Genomic DNA, 22326 nt, shown 5'->3' with positions numbered 1-22326 from the left:
ACCATTTATATCCATTACTAACATTGAAACACAAAAAGCGGTACTACTGCCATTTATTTATTTATTTTCATAGAAAACATCTCAAAATACCATCTTTAAAAACATTATTCATAAGAAGTTAACTAGATTTGTCTCTGGGCTAAAGCATAACATAACTACAGGATCAATACAAATAAAAAAAAACTAAAATTAAAATAATAAGAGTCAAAAACACATACGTATAAAAAATACAAAGCAGATACAGTAATAAATACAGTTATTGTAGAATAATAGGCCTATACATACAATAGGCATACATGCAGGATGAAATGTAACGTACTGTACGTAGTGAATGTTGTAGAGGTCAAGGTTGAACGCGTTTCTGGAGACGTGAATGCGTTACAGAACCTCAATGTCAACGCATTACCTTCCGAAGCACGGCGGAAAAACCTGTAAAAAAAAAAAATCATTTTTACCATATTTTGGATAATTACCGTACTAAAAGTTGGTTTCTATTGATTATTAAGTAGTTTTCTACTCTCGTGTGGTAATATTTTTATCATTTTTGCACCCGTGTGGTCGCGAGTGGTCCCGTGTGGTCGCGAGTGGTTCCGTGTGGTATTTAGTAGGACCGGACCTCTAGGCCTAGTGTGGTCTGCCTGGCAATAGACTATATTAAAAAATCAGTAGGGTCCGGGAACTTTTGATTGCATGACGACGACGGTACTGTAGTAGAACCAAGAAAAGTGTAATGACGCCGCATAGCCTGTAGGCCTATATATAAACTTTAGATTTGTATGTTTGTTGTATACTATTTTTTGACCTTGTTTACTAAATAAAGAAACTCAAACTCATTTGCGCATGCAATAACAATACATTACTCTCATTATCGTCTGGATTTCTAGGACGCAGTTTGGCCCAAATTTATGTTGAGCAGAAAACTCATAGATGAGTGAATCTGTTATTAGGTTAGGTTGTTGCACAAATCAAAAACTAACCTAATCTTCCTGAATATTGTTTGTTTTTTTTTCAGGCTAAGATCAAAGCCCATGAATTGCGGGGAAAGAAAAGGGAGGAGCTTGAGGAACAGCTCAACAAGTTGAGACAAGAACTTGCTCAGCTCAGAGTTGCCAAGGTGACCGGTGGTCAGGCCAACAAACTTTCCAAAATGTAAGATGCATGTCATCTTTATATTTTAAACACAACTCATATTATACCATTATATTATTATACTGTATCTTATTATATTATTAGGATTTTGTTATAAATTTTAAACACAACTCATATTATACCATTATATTATTATATCTTATTATATTATTAGGATTTTGTTATAAATTTTAAGATTTGATTTTAATTTGTCATACCATTATATTATTATATCTTATTATATTATTAGGATTTTGTTATAAATTTTAAGATTTGATTTTAATTTGTCATGTTCGCCTTCTTCAACTGGTGATCTTTTTAGCTGTAATTTATTTCTAAATTTAATAGATTTTATTGCACTGTACTATTTTGAGTTTGTGTTTATTGAATTTGACAATTTCATATGGCATACATTTATTTTTAGCATTATAAGAGTATGATGTGTTAGTTAATGTTTGGATTTGCATTATGGTCTGTGTGCATTTGTTTAACAAATCACAATTTCGTAATTTATCAGCAACAGTGTATACAAAATTTGATTTTTTTTTTTTAGGTTTAATTTATAGGCTTTCCTTTTTCAAATGAGAAAAAGCTGATTGAGAAACATGCTTCCTTTGTTCATTAGTTTTGATGAACATAGATGGAGTCAAGCAACACAAAGCTTATTGATACTGGAAGCAGAAGAAATTAAAGCAAGGGAAAATGAATACCATCTTAAGTCAATGCTGAAACTCAACTCATCCCTATTATTGTCCTGCCTTGTTCAAGTTTCAGTGACTTGGATTGTGTGTCTGTTGTTCATTTTAGCACTTTCTATGTTTAATATATATGGGCCTTGCCATGCCAAAAACAGCATCAGTGACAAAAACATGAAAATTGACTATTTAATATGCTGTATTCATATTCTCAGTATTATAAGCTTTAAAAAGAGTCATTTACTGGAATCGATTTACTATTGCCAAAGTCATGAGTATAAGTATGCACTGTCACATTCTGATGCTAATTACTCAGTTTAACAATTACAACGCTGGTTTTTGGAGGGCAAGCCCCATATAGAACGATTATGTATGTATGTATGTATAGCCTTATTTTTCTTTTTTTTTTTGCAGTCGTGTTGTAAGAAAAAGTATTGCAAGATGCTTGACAGTGTACAATCAATCACAAAAGGAAAATCTTCGCAAATTTTACAAGGGCAAAAAATACAAGCCCTTGGATCTTCGCCCCAAGAAGACGCGTGCTATCCGTCGTGCACTTACTAAGAGCGAGTTGGCAAGAAAAACAAGAAAACAAATAAGAAAGGAACGGTTGTATCCGCAAAGGAAATATGCCCTCAAAGCTTAAGCTCAAACCTCTCTTTGTAAGATAGTATTGATGATATCAGTGCATTAAACATTTAGAAAAGATGTTTTGACTTTGTGCTCATTTTTTTTTTTTGTGTTACTTGTATGGTCGTCACTGATGGATAAAGCTTTAGGGACCATAATTTTCACAAAAGTACAAACATACACTTTATAGGGAAGGGGTTGACAGTGTAACCATAATTATGTAGTCTTATGGTTAAATTATAAAAAGATGATCTTAAATAGTCACAAAATCATAATTTTATTGTGTACATCATTCTTCAGGGGGAGGGCTTCATAGAAAAGAGTAAGTTTTGTACTCTTGTAAAAATTATGAAAATAATTGATACCCCTTAAAAGTTTTAAAATTTATATATAAAGTTGCATATATATTTCTGTATACTGTACTGTAATGTGAAGTGTATGAGAGGCTTCAATGTGCTTTATAAGATATTACTGCAAAAGTGTTATCTTGCTACAAATCATATTTATAGATTTTTTTTTTGTGTTTATATCCACCCAAGATAAATGAGTACATTTACTGCTTGTCGATCAATATCTCATTTTGAACTTGATACAGTTGCATGAAGCTATAAAATACATGTACAAAAACAATCATTCCAGAGAAATGAAGTCAATTGTAATAAAAAATATCATTAGAGTCGTAGCTGTAGAAAACCAAGAGTGGGTGATACCTTTGGTAAATAAATAATATAGAGTGGATTTGGATGGAAAAGTGGGTTAATAAGAGTAGGTGGAGGACCATGAAATTAGCTTTAGACTGGGTGGAAAACTTCAAGGCTAGGTGGCCCCACCAACCTCCACAACTACATCCCTGCATCATATATATATATATATATATATATATTTTATATATATATATATATATATGTACCCAGAAAACTGGAATAAAAAGCAGTAACAATAAATTCAATCATTAGGAGTATTGCATTCTGAGTTAGATGTTACTACAGTACTTAAAGTGACACAGAATTAATATTTAGGTAATTAATGAGGTTTGCAGTTACAATCAATAGATTCATGGTTACAAAATGGATTTTTTATGATTATTTGGCATGGTAGTGCATATTGCACATTTTTATACCAAAGATAAACAAGAGTGATTAAAAGTGGGCTTCAAACAAGAAAAAATCAACATAAACAAGACAATACTTTTTCAATATTATTTTTATTTCTTAAAATTGCTAGTTTACTCATAAAACTACTTAAAATATAATTTCATAAATAATGAATGTCATGAAAATGTATTCACATACAACAGTACAGTATAAAGTTTTTTAGAAGAATAACATTTTTTCAAACAAAATATTTAAAAATCTTCATTGTTTACAGGTAGGTCAGAATTATAAAATATGAGGTAATCATTTCTACAAAGTATACCTCAGAAAACTACACACATACTTTAATAAAACGTAAAATGTCAAACTATTAAAATAATGACCCAAGTCGTATAGTGTAACCTAATATGATACAACGTTGACATCGTTTACCACCTGAGGACAAAAATGAATTGTACTGGCCAATCACTCAATAAGACGTTACACACTCACTAAGGCGAGACTTGTTAATACCTTGTTTAGCAAACTTGTATACAGGAAGGCGGAGGACAAAATAAAATAAAAATTTTATTGATGAATGTAAACAGTGTAGTAAAGAGATTGATAATATATATGCTTTAAGTTTATATAATTATGGAAGAAATATATATATCTTATTTTTGGAGATTTCAGGGGAGTGAAGGGCATAATAAAAAATAAATAAAAATATTTTTTTTTCTAAAACTTCCATTTTTCATAACAGAGGGTGCACTAACTGGTCAAAAATAAAATGTTATTTTTATTTGAAGTCAGCATTATTGGTGGTTGGGTGGTTTGATAAACAATGTATAAAAAAGTCTTGTCTGATCATTAACGTCTCCTTCAATACATCACGTAATTCAATGGCACAACAGTACTTAATCTGATCGACCAATAAACCATATCAATTAGCCAATTGATTGCCTCTTTTCGACAACTCTCATTATCTTGCTAAAATCATCATATACAAATTTGTGTAAGGAAAAATGTTTTTCCTATATAGTGTAAGGTCAAATATTTGTTGTTATTTACTACTTCTGAATTCCAAATCTGGAAGAAATATTGTAGCACCATATTTTTGGATTTTTTATCATAACAAGGATTTTTCAATTCCTATTTATCATTTCAAAATATGACATCAACATAAGGATTTTACACAAACATGAATCTTAAAAAAAAAATCATTGAGGATTTGCCAACTACAAAAGTACAGTAAAACATAACAGAATACATATGAAAATCGGGTTGGAATGCTAGAGTGGAAATTTGCAGAGTAGGCTCTCTGCTTCAGTGTATCATTGTATAAGATGATACAGCATTCAGTATTTATATTCAGTATTCAGTATTTATTAACAAATAAAGAATAATTATACCCTTCATAAATGCTGTCTCTTATACACATCTTTATGGAAGAAATATATATATCTTATTTTTGGAGATTTCAGGGGAGTGAAGGGCATAATAAAAAATAAAAATTTTATTGATGAATGTAAACAGTGTAGTAAAGAGATTGATAATATATATGCTTTAAGTTTATATAATTATGGAAGAAATATATATATCTTATTTTTGGAGATTTCAGGGGAGTGAAGGGCATAATAAAAAATAAATAAAAAAAATTTTTTTTCTAAAATTTCCATTTTTCATAACAGAGGGTGCACTAACTGGTCAAAAATAAAATGTTATTTTTATTTGAAGTCAGCATTATTGGTGGTTGGGTGGTTTGATAAACAATGTATAAAAAAGTCTTGTCTGATCATTAACGTCTCCTTCAATACATCACGTAATTCAATGGCACAACAGTACTTAATCTGATCGACCAATAAACCATATCAATTAGCCAATTGATTGCCTCTTTTCGACAACTCTCATTATCTTGCTAAAATCATCATATACAAATTTGTGTAAGGAAAAATGTTTTTCCTATATAGTGTAAGGTCAAATATTTGTTGTTATTTACTACTTCTGAATTCCAAATCTGGAAGAAATATTGTAGCACCATACTTTTAGGATTTTTTATCATAACAAGGATTTTTCAATTCCTATTTATCATTTCAAAATATGACATCAACATAAGGATTTTACACAAACATGAATCTTAAAAAAAAATCATTGAGGATTTGCCACTACAAAAGTACAGTAAAACATAACAGAATACATATGAAAATCGGGTTGGAATGCTAGAGTGGAAATTTGCAGAGTAGGCTCTCTGCTTCAGTGTATCATTGTATAAGATGATACAGCATTCAGTATTTATATTCAGTATTCAGTATTTATTAACAAATAAAGAATAATTATACCCTTCATAAATGTTAAAAATAACCTAATATTAAAATATAGCATATGCAAAAACAAGATTAAAAGGGAGTCTTCAATATTTACGTTTTAACCAGTTATATAGTTAAAGCATTATTTAGTTAGTGAAGTTTGAGTAGGCGACACCATACCCCATTATTTAACACCTCCGCCAGCCCCCCACCCCCCTCTCATTTGGAATCCTGGATACAGCCATGGAAATCCATGATACAAAGACAGTACTGATTCTAAATGTTTGGGGGGAAAAGAGAAATGTAAAGCAAGGTCATGATGGTTAATGAAGTGAAGCTGTGGAATGGTGGTTAAGGTGTTCACCTTTCCAATATCAGGTTATGGGTTCAAATCCTGGAAACACCTGCATTACAGTAGGTACTCTCTCAGCAGCCTCACATGAGACAAAAAGCACTGATCACTTTTAAGCCTTTTCGAGTCTGCTTTACACAAGACTAAATAATCTCACAAATTTCCAATACCATCAGTTAATGATTGTACTGTAAAGTTTAAACAAAGTGCATTGCTGCAACTGATGCCTACCAGAGGCCATAGCCACAAGTTTAAAAATTGCATAAAATGTATAAAAAATAAAACACCAATCATCTCAGTGCAATGATCTTAACTGTGTAGATTTCTAGGGGGAAATTTGTCTGTGTGTGCTCCTTAACAACTTTCAAACCAGCAGCGTTAAAAACCTTTAGGTATTCTTTGTAAGAACGTGTCACACTGCTATCTTGATCATCAAATATCACACCTTTTTTAGCAATGTTTTCCTTAATGCAAATCAATCCACTGTCTGCTAGGCCTTCTTTGCACCTCTTGAAAAATGAAACCAGGTGGTCATCAGAGAGGTGACCTAAAACCCATTGACACCAAATGAGATCATACATTTTCGGAGGTGGCATGAAATCTTGGAGTCCCTTGTTGATGTAGTCTCCAATACGCTCAGCTTTATCAGCTAAGTAAGTTTTAGCTTCATCCAAAAATGCTTTCTCTTGTTCAAGTAGATCCACCGACTGGAAAAGGGGTAGAAGAAGGTGTTTTGATACCCTGCCAATACCAGCACCACAATCAAGAGCCTTCCTGTTCTGGATTCGTTCTGCCCATGGTGCCTGCAATAAATTTTTAAAATTATAAATTAAAATTTTTGTTTGTAGAAAATTCAGATCATGGATTGAAACTATATAATGGAATCAAATCAATGTTTCTACTCATGCTATCAACCTACTTATGTGGAGCACACATTACATTGTACAACCGTCAGCTGATTATCTACTTTGATAAGTACTAACAATGTGACAGTCTATCATCATTATGAACGATAAGTTGTGTGCGCCACATCGCATTGTGTTCTCCATACAGTAGAAACGCATCGGCCGACATTCGTTTGGGTGTGTATGCCCGGCTTTAAAAAAAACCTAGAAAATATATGAATTGATAAGACAAATGTACAGTCCATTATACTGACTTTAATGCATGAGTATTGATGAACATGCCTTTTCGAATTCCATTTTTTTTTTTTAATTCTTACAAAAAAATTAATTACAACTTTGGACATTTTTTAGGCCAAGACATGAAAGTGGAGTTCTATTAATTATAACCATACCTAAGTACACTGCATAAAAAACATACATTTCATAAATGTATCTAAATCACCTTTATAACTAAGTTGTCATATCAACTTTACCAAACCAAACCTTACATGCATGAAGGATTTCAGAAACTGCTGAGACCCAACGATGTCTGTACTCGAGATAGAGCCGTATCCGCCAAGCATCCCGTCTACGGTAGCTGGGACTTTTTCCCAGTAATTTTTGGCATCGGAATAGAATGCTTTCTTGGTCATGGCATCTCTAGCATCATCTGCCATGTTTTGAAACGGATGGAAATAAATTTAAAAAGGAAAATTAGGGTTAAATTGAAGTAGCCTGCCTCTAGAAATTTAACTTGCACATGTAGCCTTACATCGCCGCTAAAAACAACCAAACAAAATCCAATACAAACAGCGCCCTCTGTAGTGTTGTCGATTGTCGCCAAAGATCTTATAAACACAAGATAGCGTTCTCCGGGATTTACGCGTGCAAATTCTGTAATAAGGCATGGATGGCGCCCTCTTGCTAAATTGGAAACTTTTGACCCTTGACCGCTCTGATCTGACCATAGGCCGACATTCGTTTGGGTGTGTATGCCCGGCTTTAAAAAAAACCTAGAAAATATATGAATTGATAAGACAAATGTACAGTCCATTATACTGACTTTAATGCATGAGTATTGATGAACATGCCTTTTCGAATTCCATTTTTTTTTTTTAATTCTTACAAAAAAATTAATTACAACTTTGGACATTTTTTAGGCCAAGACATGAAAGTGGAGTTCTATTAATTATAACCATACCTAAGTACACTGCATAAAAAACATACATTTCATAAATGTATCTAAATCACCTTTATAACTAAGTTGTCATATCAACTTTACCAAACCAAACCTTACATGCATGAAGGATTTCAGAAACTGCTGAGACCCAACGATGTCTGTACTCGAGATAGAGCCGTATCCGCCAAGCATCCCGTCTACGGTAGCTGGGACTTTTTCCCAGTAATTTTTGGCATCGGAATAGAATGCTTTCTTGGTCATGGCATCTCTAGCATCATCTGCCATGTTTTGAAACGGATGGAAATAAATTTAAAAAGGAAAATTAGGGTTAAATTGAAGTAGCCTGCCTCTAGAAATTTAACTTGCACATGTAGCCTTACACCGCCGCTAAAAACAACCAAACAAAATCCAATACAAACAGCGCCCTCTGTAGTGTTGTCGATTGTCGCGGAGAATCCATGTTTGATGACCTCTTTTTTGACATTCCATTTTCAGCGTTTTCAAAATGAATCACAACCAAAACAGATGACATTTTTAGTGTTCATAAGTATGTAATAGCGGTTATAAAAGCATTAAAAATGCAGGTTGAAGACGCACGTTACCTGAAACGGTACGTATCACAAACAATGCGATTTAATATAACTAAATAGCTAGTCTAGGCCTAGGGCCTACCACCAACTTCCTGGGCCTACCTAGCTAGGCTAGTAGGCCTTCTCTGGCCTTTATTAGGAGGTAGGCCTAGATAGCTTGGTGTGTGCATATAGCCCTAGCTAGCTAGCCTCTCTGACTCTAGGCCTAGCCTAGCTAGATTAGCCCTAGGCCTTGGCCTATCTATGTATCTTAGGCTAGAGCCTAGGGCTAGGCTTATTAGAAGTAGTATTATATAGTAGGCCTTTAATGTTAATAATAAAGCTAGTAATAGTAAGTAGTAATTTAGCCTAGTAGAGTTTAGTAGTAGGCCAGGCCTAGTTTAGTTAGTAATATACAGTATTTGCAGAATCGTAACTTCTGTGTTGGGGAAAAGAGATAAAACAAAATTTGGATGGTTGCCATACTGTGTAGTATTTTAATTGATTGGGGGATACTTTAAAAACTAGTACCAAATTTGCGTAGAAAATCACTAGGAAAGTATGTACAATCTACAGCATTTACTCCAGTGTTTAGATATATTGTTTGTTCATGGATTAATATGTCAAGGCCTATCAAACAAGATTCTTAATCTTAAGAACCATGCTGTAAATGACATTTTTCTGATTTTAATCTGTTCTTCCAGAAAGGTCAAAGGGGGAAGTATTGACGTACATCCGACAGAAAAAGCACTGGTGGTGAACTATGAACTTGAAGCAACTATCCTTGGAGAACTTGGCGATGAAATGCTTGGAGAGAGAAAGGAATGTCAGAAAATGTAAGGAAGAAGAATGGTCTTAAAGTTATAATACTTCATTTGAAAGTATTAATACATTTATCAGATTGATTGATTGTAAAATCTTGCGATTAAGTTTCTGGTGGATATTTTTAAAGATATAACATTGCCTTTTTTTTGTTATAAAATCTCCACAGTTTGTTGATTGTTTACACATTACTGTATGTTTTTTTCTTGAGTTTATTATGGCACATCTTAGCCATTGAATTTTGATTTTCAGTTGAAAGCTAATTTTTAATTACAACAATAACTTAATGTAAACTATAAGGCTTTAGAAATGTTATCCATTGTTATCTATGTTTCAGAATCCGTGTGCGAAGTTTAAACTCTAGTACAAATATTGCAGCATTGTCACGAGAAGTAGTTGAAAAATGCAAACTCATTCATCCATCTAAATTGCCAGAGGTAGAACAACTATTGTATTATCTACAAAACCGAAAGGAATCCCAAATCAAACAAGGTAAGTCCAATGTGTCAATTATTTGATTTCATCTCTGTTTTCTTAATGGCTGATAATTTAATAAAAATCTATGAATTCTATAATCGTATATTTATAATGGTAATTTAATGATGGTATGAATTATTTTATCTTTTAGGTTCAGGTAAAAAAGGTGAACTGACTGGGAAGTTGAAAGACCCACCACCGTATGAAGGAACCGAGGTAAACTATATATGTTATCACATTGTAACAAAGTTGATAATCATCACAATCCTCTGTTTCTTCATAATTATCATCAATTTCATTGTTATCGTCTAACAATGTGAAATACCAATCAATTGATTTAAATAAAACTAAATATAATTTTGAAATACTACAATATCATTTTCATCATTGCCATCCTCATCATCGTTAACATATTTTTTTATAATAAATATCTTCATCAGTAAACTTCATTGGAATCCCATTCCAGAAATCTTTGTCATCATCATTATCATAACCATCATCATCATTGCCAATAATGTCATTACGGTCTCCCCTCCCCCTTTTTTTTAAACAATAATGAATTCATTATAATTGGAATGTTTATAGCTGGATGAGGCAGCCAACATTACTGAAATAGAAGATTACATTGAGCTGTTATATGAAGACATTCCAGAGAAAGTGAAAGGCACAGCTTTGATACTGCAGATTGCAAGGAATCCAGACAACTTAGAAGAACTACTCCAGAATGGTAAGAGACATGTTATTGTACCTTGTCACAGCATTTACTCTACTGCCCTCAACCTTATCAGTCTAGCATAGCAATCAACGCCATCGTTTTATACGTAAACCTAAAGAAATTCAATCAATTGTATAGAACAATATGGTTTCCAACAGGAAAGAAATACACTATTTATTCACAAAAACATATCAAAATACATAATTTCCCCAAGCCTTAAATAGAGATGGTGGTGATGATGATAATGATAATGACAATGATGGTGGTTGTAATTTATAGGTATGTAGTATGGTCTTAAAGGATGCACAAACTGATTTATTTTTACCATGCAGTACTTAAAGTATATTTTTCAGTTTGCATGATATCCGCTTTTATTTATCTTCATTTAGAAACCGTTCTTGGTGCTCTTGCACGTGTGTTACGAGAGGACTGGAAACGGAGTGTCGAGCTGGCCACAAATATTATCTACATTTTCTTCTGTTTCTCAAGTTTCTCCCAGTTTCATTCTGTTGTGTCTCATTTCAAAGTGGGAGCTCTTGTTATGATGATCATTGAGCATGAACTGAAGAGGCATGATGTCTGGGTTGAGGAACTTACAAAAAAGAAAAAAGCTGGTATCCTTTAGTGAAAAATTGTTATAGTCTGTTTTAGGAATTTGTTAAAAATTTTTTAAAGAATATTCTTGCACAAAATCTTGAAAACAATAATTGTTTCCCTTACCAATGTGTAGGTAGTTTTTGCAGAAGGCTAAGGCTTTCTTTTCCATTCATTTTTTAGTGGTGTTCCCGCCTTATAATAAGGAATTGGCAATAGTCGGCCTGTCCAGGTTACTGTAGTATCTACGAAGAAAAAGACTGGTATCATATAAGTCTATAGTAAATTTGTAGAATATGCTCAAATAATATCTGACATAGTGAATGAGGATATGTAGCTATAATATTTGTGACTCTCTTTACTGTTTGTTTTAATATTTAGTCCCTCATAAGCCAGTTCTGGCTGACCTTTTTTGTTAAAATGAGTGCAACTTTAATAGATAAATACTTAACTTTATGCAGGATGCATGAAAATGTTTATTCCATTATATTTGGAGTGGTGTTTCCCACTTTATAGAAAATTGGTAATTCAGTTGATGTGACTTTTTGAATCAATAATTCATTCATGTTTTTGTCATCCAATCAAATGCTTCTTTTATTCATGAATTATGTGCTCAGCACATTTGGCACATTTTCTAAAAATCAATTCATTGTAGACTGCATTGAAATAGTTTCTTTAACTATGTAAAAAGGTGAAGAGAATTCACAACTAAAGAAGGACTATGAAAAGAGTTACAGGAAATACCAAAGTCTGCTAAAGAAACAGGAGCAGCTGTTGAGAGGTAAAATTTCTAAATGCTTGGTAGTCATGTATTTAAGCGATTCATCAAAAATATGATTTAGTTTACTTTGTAATAATATTCATTGTATAAATTTTAAATAATTGATGTATAGCTGTTACATTTTGAATAAGTTTAAATAAATGTTAAATCTCTTTATAAATATTTCAGTATCATTTTACCTGCTTTTGAATTTGGCCGAAGATACAAAAGTTGAAATGAAGATGAAAAACAAAGGTATACTGGGTATGTTGATACAAACATTGGACCGTGACAATATGGAACTCCTTATCCTTGTTGTCTCTTTCCTTAAGAAACTGAGCATCTACGTAGAAAACAAGGAAGAAATGGTAAGATATAGAATAAAGACACACTAATTAATACAGTAGTGCACATAGGATTTATCATGAATAAATTAGCATTAAACCATTCTGTAAATGGTGGGCTACCCTCTGTTAAATGAGACTTTAAATAAAAATAAACATAAAAAATGAATATTGGTACTTAATTGAGAAGTTACATTGTGCTTTAATTCATTATTACCAACAATTATTGTAAATGGTGGTTATGTTAATAGAGTTTACGTGTTTACTTAATTTGTATGAGGTCGGAGTGCATGCTCACTAATAACTGAAATCATGTAAACGAATAAGTGATCTAGTATCTAAATATATGTCTAAATTTATATCATTAATTTTTGTAAAAATAATGCTCAAAAATAATAATTTTTTGGCATTTTATACAAAACATTTACAAAAAATGCACTTTGTGTATCAGAATATGCATTGTAAATATACTGTTTTTTTTTTCTTAGCGAGAGAAACACATCATGGAGAAGTTAGCCGGCATTATCCCATGTGAACATGAGGATCTGCTTAACATAACACTCCGCCTTCTTCTGAACCTTTCCTTCGACTCGGAGATGAGGAGTCAGATGATTAAACTTGGTCTACTGCCAAAGTTTGTGGCAATTCTTGGTGAGTGTAAATGCATTTAGAAGTAACCTTTGATTGAAACACCATCCCACTAAATACTACTAGAATTAGCCATCTCAGAGTTTCAAGGGTACGTGACTATGTCAGAGGTCAAGGATTTTGTATCATGTGAGATTGGTTATTTACCCTATTTCATCACTCTTCATAGAAATTTAGTTCCACTGTGCATTTTACTTCCATCCAAACATTTTCATTCCATCTGTTTTCCTCCATTGCAAGCTCAAACATAATACATTCTTTTCATTGGTTAAAAAGATGCTGGACTATTCCATTCAAAGAAAAAGGTAGATTTTTTTTCATAAAATATCTAATGACAAGGATCTATTTTAGGTGTGTTATAAAACAATTAATGAATGTTTTTTTGTTCGTGCAATGGAAAAAATATTTTCATTTGTTGAAAGATTGATTGATCCATTCAACTTGGCTCCGCCACATTGAATAGAACAGTCAGTCTTTCAACTTGTGAAAATGTTCTTCCCATTGCACGCATAAACATTAATTATTTGTAAAATATATAACTGTTTCTTTCTCGCCCTATTGATTTAAGTTCTTTTCCTCTCATTACTAAAATTGTCTTCCTTTTACAGATAATGAGAATCATAGTTTGATAGTTCTGTGTCTGCTATATCACATCAGTATGGATGACAAAGCCAAGTCAATGTTTACATACACGGACTGTATTCCCAAGGTAGGTAAATTCCAAGCAGTAACAGAATCAGATCATCATTATCATCATCATCAATATCATCATCAACAGCATCATCATCATCATCAACAAGCTATTATTTGATGTAATATGCTTTTTATGACTTTATTTTCATCTGTTTCTACTCATCAGGTGATGAAGTTAGTTTTGTCAAGCCCTGGTGACCGTATTGATCCTGAATTGGTGGCGCTGTGCATCAACTTGGCATGTAACAAGCGAAATTCACAGATAATCTGCGAAGGCAATGGTTTGCGTTTGTTGATGCGAAGGGCATTGAATACACGTGACCCCCTTCTGTTGAAGATGATACGGAACATATCACAGCATGATGGCCCAACCAAGACTTCTTTTATAGTAAGGATGTTGTTGTTGATGATAATGGATGTTGATAATCTCGATGTTGATAATGTTGTCAATGATTATCATGTTGATTTTATCGATGAGGCTGATGGTACTACTGTTGATGGTGATGGTTATGTTGATAATCATGATGTAGATAATGATGATGATTAGAAGATTGATGATGTTGATGGTAATATTGATAATAACAGTGATGTTGATGATTACATTGTTGAGGTTATTGATGATGCTGATGGTAATATTGATGATAATGGTGATGTTGACGATCACAATTTTAATGTTATCAATGATGGTGATGGTAATATTGATGGTAATGGTGATATTGATAATATTGATGGTGATGATTACAGTGTTGACGTTATCAATTATGCTGATGATGCCGATGGTAATATTGATGATTATCCTGTGCTTAGTGAGGTACTGTTGGATCAGAATTAAACAAGATAAAGTATCATTAACTAAATAAGAATCATGATGATAGTAACAGTGATTTACCTTGAGAGCCAGGGCTAGAAATTAGCGGTCGCCAGTGGCGACCTTTTTTGGCATTGGGCGATAACAAATGTTTTGGGTATCGCCCCGTTTGGCGACCCTTACTATTTTGGAGTGGTGAAAAAATAACCAACTACTTTTAGCCATTTTGGAGAAGGCTTAAAATCATTTAAAAGTTTCAAATACTTGCTAAAATACATCGTTTTTTTTTCGCCCGAGCTCCATTTTTTGCCAATCCATCATAGCCATGCAAAGTTTATTTGTGTTGTTGTATTGGTAGTCTAGCTGCAAACGTCATTGTGTGCTTCGAATTTTGTTATTCGTTATTTTAACGCGGTGGATGCAGGGCAGTGCCTGTATGACGACGACTATTATGAAGGTGAATCACCTCATGTATGATGATTACACGAAGGAACTATATTCACGACAGCCGGCTAGCTGGAAGTGTACCCTTTGGGCGCAAAGTATACCTAAAGGCAGCCGACTGTCGGGTACATAACGACTTCTGCGCTTGTTTATCCATGGAGGACTACCTATGCTTATGCCTAGGATCAAGGTCTATGCATGCGATGGTGGTAGAAATGTCATTCATAATTATTTAATCAATGATTTCGTGTTCTCGCCTGATATGTAAAATACATTTAAGTAATGCATGTAATATTTTAAGAATGCACCATGTGGGTTGCTCTGTTACACGGTGTAGGTACTAGAGCAGAGTGACGGCAGTAGGCACCTAGGCCTAGAAGTAGCAGTTTAATCTGCCAAGGCTAGGCCTAGGCTACAGTAGGTCCAGATCGTAAGTCCTTGGTCATTGCAATGAAAAATTGGGGCCTATTTTCCAGACGATCAGACCCAAGCCAATTTTGAATAATCCTTTATGTCCTGATACATAATTATGCTGAAAATGCATAAAATACAGATTTTCTGGAGACACTAATTGTTCCACTAACTCCCAAAAGTAGGCTTTTCTCAGTGCTCCACGATCTCCTCCCCACCCCGATATCGTTCTAAACTATGCCTAGGCCTTTGTAATTTTTTCAACTTTTGTGTTATATTTAGAAAACTTTTGAAGTACTGTACCTCGTTGTGTGCTAAAAATAATAATTTGCTATCAAATAATGTTATTTTGATTGCCAATCTCTGTGTGGTCTAAAATCACATTTTTAAAACTCTTGTGTCGATCATGAATAGTAATACAATGAATTTTTTCTCGGACTAATGATTTTGGTTAAAGACAGATTCAATTGGCTAAAAACAATTATTACACCAATGTCATCTTGCTGGTTTTATTGATTTTGTTTTTTTCGTAAAATTATATTTCGGACCGTAAAAAAAAATAGGACCAGTATAACCTTGGAAGGGCCAGTATCATTTTTTCCTTACTGGCCCTGCTGGCCACTATGGTTTTGAGGTTAATTTTCAGCCCTGGAGAGCTACAACTCCCAAATTATTTTGTTTTTCTTCAACTTCAGGAATTTATTAGTAATATAGCTGAAGTAATACGACAGTCAGAAGATGAAGATCTGGTATTAGAGGCACTTGGGATCCTGGCCAACCTCACCATCCCTGATCTTGACTACGAGCTCATTGTTAGAGAATACCAACTGGTCCCGTGGATTAAAGAACGCCTGCAACCGGGAGCTGCAGAGGATGATCTGGTTCTTGAAGTGGTGATGTTGGTTGGTACAGTGGCTACTGATGATTCTTGTGCAGCTGTGTTAGCGAAATCAGGAATTATTCAGTGTTTGATTGACCTGCTTAATGGTAAGCACAACTCCTGGGACCCACCCCTTAAATGACTTTGTAAGTGTAATATATATTATATACTGTATATTATATTATATAATGTAATATAATCTTGTTCTATCTTCAGATCTGCCATTTTATTGGAATGTGCCATTTTTATAATTGTCATTGACAGATATTTATTTTACCATTTATTCTTCTTTATTCTTATTTTAGCTAAGCAAGAAGATGATGAGATAGTTTGTCAAATAGTTTATGTGTTTTATCAGATGGTCTTTCATGAAGCAACACGTCAGGTTATCATTAGGGAAACTCGTATCCTTTTCTATAGATTAATTTTGTAAACAATTAGTATCTCATTGTTGAGTACAAAACCCCTAAATATTAACAATTAGTGTTTGCATTGCTTACATTGTATATTTAAGTATGTTAATTAGACAAGAACATTTTTTTCTAATTTCATTGATGCATAAATATAGTTTTGCTGTATGTAGACTATGTAATTGACTAGAACTCCATAATTTTTATTGTAATACTAATAGTCGGTAGTGAATCATTGAAAACTTTTTTTTATCTGCATCTCATTGAAATGTGAAAACATGATGAAGTTGGCATCAGCTGCCAGTAAAAGCTCATACCAAATATTTTTAACAATGTAGTCTCAAAGTTCCTTTTCTGAAACAGTACAAGTAGATAACTTGTATATTCCTTTATAAATGAACCAATAATTGTTTCAACTGAATGTTTAAAAAATTTGTCTTGATATTCTAGAATATGAATCAAAATATCAAATTAGATTTACATTTCAAAAGATCTGTCCAGACTATCAATTTTTTTGAAAAAAAAAATGTATGCCCATATATAGACATGATGTGCCTATATATGGTCATGAATGATGTTATAATGACCATATTTGGGCATATCACATAGTCTTGTCAGGGCTTTAAGTTTATAACATAAAAAACCTACCAAGTAAGTTTGTATTCCTTACAACTGGTCTCAGAGGCTCCTGATTACTTAATAGATTTGATGCATGATAAGAATGTGGAGATAAGGAAGGTCTGTGATAATACATTAGACATCATTTGTGTGAGTATTAATTTTCATTTACCCACAATTTTTATGAATACAGGTTTTATTATGTACTCAAAATAATGGAACATTTCCAAATAATGTTAAGGAGAATATAGAAATAAAGATCTTATCAATGTTATTATTTCCATTTAGTAATGGTATTTTAGATAATTGTATCACAATTATATATAATTATGTAATTGTTGAATAAACAAAAAAATAAAGAATAACTATTACATAACACGATTTTGAAACCAGATTAAATTGTTTGATTATATAGTGTAATTGTTGCATTTATGACAATTATTTATAATTATTGCATTTTATTTAAGTTTTCTTTTATGTAGCTCACCTGCAAAGATTTCTTTAAACACATTTTTTTATAGTTTTCCTATAAAAAGTAAAGAATAACCACTAACACACAGCATCACCTAGCAGCCATTACGAGGCGCTTCTAGTAGCTACGTGTTCACATCTTTCCACAACAACAGGGGCTGACATGAACCATAGCATCAGGGTTACTTGCTACTTTTCCGAAAGATGCAATGGGTTTGCACAAGAGGCAGATGTATACACTAAACCTCTATTTTAAGTCCTTATCTGAGAAGAATTGGTTCTACCAATCAAACCCTGGACGAGGAGTGGCTTCAAATAGCGCCTGCCTTACCCCTCGGCTACATCTTAACTACTTGTTAAGATGTTTTTTGATCTTTTTTATATTAGTATTCATAACTAAATAAATTAATAGTAATAATAATAACAATAATAATAATAATGACGAATTGGATAGAATATCGATCCTTATGCAATATTTTTCTCTTTTTTGATGTACTTGTTTTTTTATCTTTGCTGTTTGATTTTTTTAATGGTTTTAATTGTTAACATAATTCGCAATTCAGCCTTTTGGCTGCTATGTTTTATGTCTTAATTTGAATTTTGAATAAATATACCATTTTGAATGAATACTCAACTCGCCATGTTTTGAAGAAAGCATTGAAAATAATGGAATCATCCATCTATTTTCTCTTATTCTTCCTTCCGTAGGAATTTGATGAGGAGTGTGCAAAGAAAATAAAGCTGGAGAAGTTCCGATGGCATAACTCTCAGTGGTTGGAGATGGTAGAGAGCCATCAACTGGATGATGATGGGTTGATGTATGGAGATGAGAGCTATAGTCCCTACATTCAAGAATCTGACATATTGGATCGGCCTGATCTATTCTATGGTTAGTACATGTGGTGGACCGGAAAACAGGCCAGTCTCGACAAGAAGACCATCCTCTTAAAAAAAGATGAATCCCAGGGCTGGTTTTCAAGGCTTTACGGCTGTCTCTTTTACACATCTTATTAATTCATGAAACATCATAATTGAGTGGAGGTCATTTAGGACACTGGATATGTCATATCTGAAATATGTTATCTAATCAACTTTTTTTCTGATATAGTTAACTAATTATAATTGACATTTGTATGGAATTGCTTGTTGTTTAGAAAATGATTCATTAGCCTCCCCCTCCCCTCAACAAAAAAGCACCATATAGTGTTGGTGGTTCTTCTTGTTTTGCTTGAAACATCTACATTTTTTTGTCCAGGTTATGATGAAGGTGAAATGTATGATGGCGCTGTTACGCCAGATTACTTGGAGGACTATGGTGTACCCATGCAGAATGGTGAATATCTAGGCCCACCAGGAACCTCCATGTTTGGAAGGTGAGACACAGTCAACTCGAGTTCCTGCATCTTTTTCATGCTGCTATTTTCAACTAATTCATCCTTAATATCTTTTTAACAAAGACACTTCAAGACCTGTGTTAGCATTGCTGGTACAGCAGTGCAAACAGTACCTTTTTCATCACACAGTAAAGTTGTTTCACCATGGCAACACTGTGTTGCATCAACCTGGCTGCACTTCTTTCTCACTATGGCAACAGTTACGTTGTCTCACACCATGTGAACACATTCATCATCTCACCATGGTAGCACATATCAAGATATATTTACTGTGGATCGCACCCATTTTCTTGCTGTTAGAGTTAGGTTCTCCTATTGTTCTCTTAATAAATTCTCTCAACTGAGAATTACTTACAAATTAAATTATGAAGATTTGTGATTTTCTAATATAACCAACTCTATAAAAAAAAAAGTTGTATTTCAACATTGTTTTTTAAGTTGTCTAACTTGTAACTATGAAATAGCAACTCATCAAATTTGATTTGTTTAAAAAATTAATTTGTTTTCCATTTGTTTTATTGGTTTAGTACATGCTGTGCGATATAAGATCTTTTTTTAGGATTCACGTAATGAAGGAGCACTGTATGCTATTGAATCATATAGAAGTCACATGTTTGCACACATTACTAGAGTGGTTATCCGTGGCATGTCCTCTGGTTGCAATTACTTGGGTGGCAACACTTAATTATTGATAAATAATTGAGCATACTGTTTGCCTTTGTTTTTTTTTAAATCAAATTGTGTGGTTCTAAGTTATGGACAACCGTGATATCTCCTTCCTCTTTATTTTCAACTGGGTGGCACTGTTACTCACCTTTCTGCACATCTTGGAAATGTTACTGATCATCACTCTATTTCTTAATTAGTTTGAATCTCTTACAAATTCCTGAAAGTGGATTGTTTATCATTCATTAATCCTGGTTTGTGAACTATCTTTTTCACATTTTTTAATAACTTTAAGAGTTCGTTTTTGTTATTGTTCTAATATCAGTTACAATAATGTAGTTGCAACACTTATCGCTTCATATTGCTTGTAATAAAAGTTGTAATTGTATGTTATAGAAGTTTGTAATTATAGGACATTTTATGTACAAACTAGTCACCACTTCAACCAGATAAGTGTTGTAGTATAGTGTAAAACATTCTTTTGGTGAACTTAATGTGCAATTAGTGATGATTTATAGTTAAATATTCTGATAAGTCATTGATAATCATGTAAGTGAGAATTACCATATCATGCTAATATATTCATTGTGGAACAGCTCTTTTTGTAAAATGTTGAGGGTAAGTTAAAAGTTATATTTATGTATTTAATAGCTACACTAAAGCATTCCTTTATTATTGGGAGTCGGTGTAGTTGGGTATCAATGGTAGATCCAGGAAGGAAAAAAGGCACATGTTCCCTTAATGTGACTGTCAACATTTCCAGTGTTTTTAATAATTTTGTCAAGACTCCTCTTCTCCTCTTGGAAATATGGGAAACTTGACAAGTTAGAAATCGTTTCACGTAGGTACAGCCAACAAGAACTTGACAACCAGGGACGTGCTGCTGGGGCTTATATCATTGACAGACAAGTTGTGGACCAGTACGGACACCCTTTGGACGAGTACGGTAGGCCGTTGAGAGAGTCCTACAATTATGACAACGATGCTCATGACAGTTTCGGAGATTACAGGCAAAGTTATAATTTCTGATTTCAAAGTTGAGGAATAACAGATTACGATCAAAAATAGATGGTATTCATAGTCTCATGTTTATATTATTCAATCAGTTTTAATAGTTAGCAGATATCAGTTCATTTATTTGCATATAATGCCATGGGCGCCCAAATGCATGAATCAGGGTCTACATAAATGAGGGTACTCACTGCATCACTGTCAAGGTATCAGATCACAGGATGTTTGTATTTTCAAGGTATGATTAAATGTGAGCTCACCCTAAAATATTACATAAGCGCTTAAGATTGTCACTTCAAAGTATGATTTTTTTAAAACCATATTTTACAAAGGGTTACCCTTCCAGCATATCCTAGAAGGTCGGCTGATATTTTGGGCCCTCTTAAATGAAATAATGTGATGCTTTATCAGTGAAGTATCATTGCTAGGCTTAGGGAGTTAAGATGTTTTTTAGTTGTAAGAGAAAAAAATCTGTGCTGTCACAGGATTTGAACCCAGGACCCTGAGATTGGAAGGCAAGCATCTTTTAACCATCAAGCTACAACTCCATTACATGTGATGTTAAGATAAAAATAATGATCATTACTTATTGTTCATGTTGGCAAGTATCGCTCCATTACTTGTTAGGACAACGCTGATGCAGACCAGTATTTTATATGTCCACTACCCACTTGAAAATTGTATGTGGCAATAGAGAAAAACAATTCAGTGAGAGGCAATGATTCTCAATGTTTGCGATCTTTATTTGGTCATCTTGAGAAATTGTTGTTGGTAATTTTTATATTCTGAAAATATTTATGTACTTTTTTTCTAGTAGCAGTAAAAGTAGATGAGTCAAATGCTATGATTAGTTGGTCCTTGACAAGTTGACGCAAATATTTCGATTGGGTGATATTTGCAGATTGAAACTACAAGTTTTAACATGTAAAAAGTACTGTATATTAAACAGTGACCAAATGAATGAAGTGTTATTTAAACCTTGAGTAATATTATCTGAATTTTAATTTGATTTTCATACTATTGGCAAAGTTTTCTGATACAGTTAAATAATTACAGTATATGTTTAAAATTTAATATCTTTATTTATAGCGTAAATGGGGAGTAATTAGCCAAATGTATAATAAATTCTGCTAAGTATTTATAATGATCAGTGTTTCCTGCCATATATTTGTCATCTTGAATAAAGCGTGCAATCAAAGCTTATTACGTCTTCTGTTCTACTGTGTAACGGTAATGTCTTGACTTGACAAATGTGCGCCAGATGAGGAATGATGATGATGATGATTATGACGATGATTATCACAATTATGGTGACGATGATGATAATGAATGACGATTTCGAT

General features: G+C 33.2%; 3 protein-coding genes across 4 annotated transcripts in view; 2 read left to right on the top strand and 1 right to left on the bottom strand.

Moving 5' to 3' along the window:
* Positions 1 to 2531, top strand: part of LOC117121066 (60S ribosomal protein L35-like) — a 3870-nt gene extending 1339 nt beyond the window's left edge. Inside the window, exons 2-3 of the mRNA XM_033266160.1 lie at positions 1013 to 1149; positions 2238 to 2531. Of these exons, the coding sequence (XP_033122051.1) occupies positions 1013 to 1149; positions 2238 to 2469 (369 nt within the window). The 3' untranslated portion in view covers positions 2470 to 2531. The remainder of the gene's footprint in view (positions 1 to 1012; positions 1150 to 2237) is intronic.
* A 2667-nt stretch (positions 2532 to 5198) lies between these two features.
* LOC117121056 (N-terminal Xaa-Pro-Lys N-methyltransferase 1-like) lies at positions 5199 to 8671 on the bottom strand. 2 transcript variants are annotated; one of them, XM_033266149.1, is made up of 2 exons: positions 8366 to 8671; positions 5199 to 6987 (listed from the first exon to the last, which is right to left on the bottom strand). In XM_033266149.1, exons 1-2 carry the CDS (start codon positions 8531 to 8533, stop codon positions 6475 to 6477), a joined length of 681 nt encoding a protein of 226 aa, XP_033122040.1. In that variant the 5' UTR covers positions 8534 to 8671; the 3' UTR covers positions 5199 to 6474. The 2 variants fall into 2 exon arrangements, with proteins under 2 accessions (XP_033122040.1, XP_033122039.1); XM_033266148.1 differs by lacking the exon at positions 8366 to 8671 and adding an exon at positions 7578 to 7841.
* Positions 8672 to 8678: 7 nt separating this feature from the next.
* On the top strand, positions 8679 to 22186 carry LOC117121055 (kinesin-associated protein 3-like). Its single transcript, XM_033266147.1, has 17 exons — positions 8679 to 8858; positions 9522 to 9653; positions 9977 to 10131; positions 10268 to 10332; positions 10702 to 10843; positions 11221 to 11445; positions 12117 to 12206; positions 12375 to 12553; positions 13018 to 13180; positions 13786 to 13886; positions 14037 to 14258; positions 16229 to 16520; positions 16719 to 16817; positions 17506 to 17591; positions 18621 to 18801; positions 19168 to 19285; positions 20818 to 22186. Exons 1-17 carry the CDS (start codon positions 8827 to 8829, stop codon positions 20999 to 21001), a joined length of 2466 nt encoding a protein of 821 aa, XP_033122038.1. The 5' UTR covers positions 8679 to 8826; the 3' UTR covers positions 21002 to 22186.
* Positions 22187 to 22326: the final 140 nt, after the last annotated feature.

Source organism: Anneissia japonica, unplaced genomic scaffold (genome assembly GCF_011630105.1).
Source record: "Anneissia japonica isolate Jap-2015-1 unplaced genomic scaffold, ASM1163010v1 scaffold1606_len605190_cov180, whole genome shotgun sequence".
Lineage (NCBI taxonomy): Eukaryota > Metazoa > Echinodermata > Crinoidea > Comatulida > Comatulidae > Anneissia > Anneissia japonica.
This window is presented reverse-complemented; position numbering and strand designations above follow the sequence as displayed.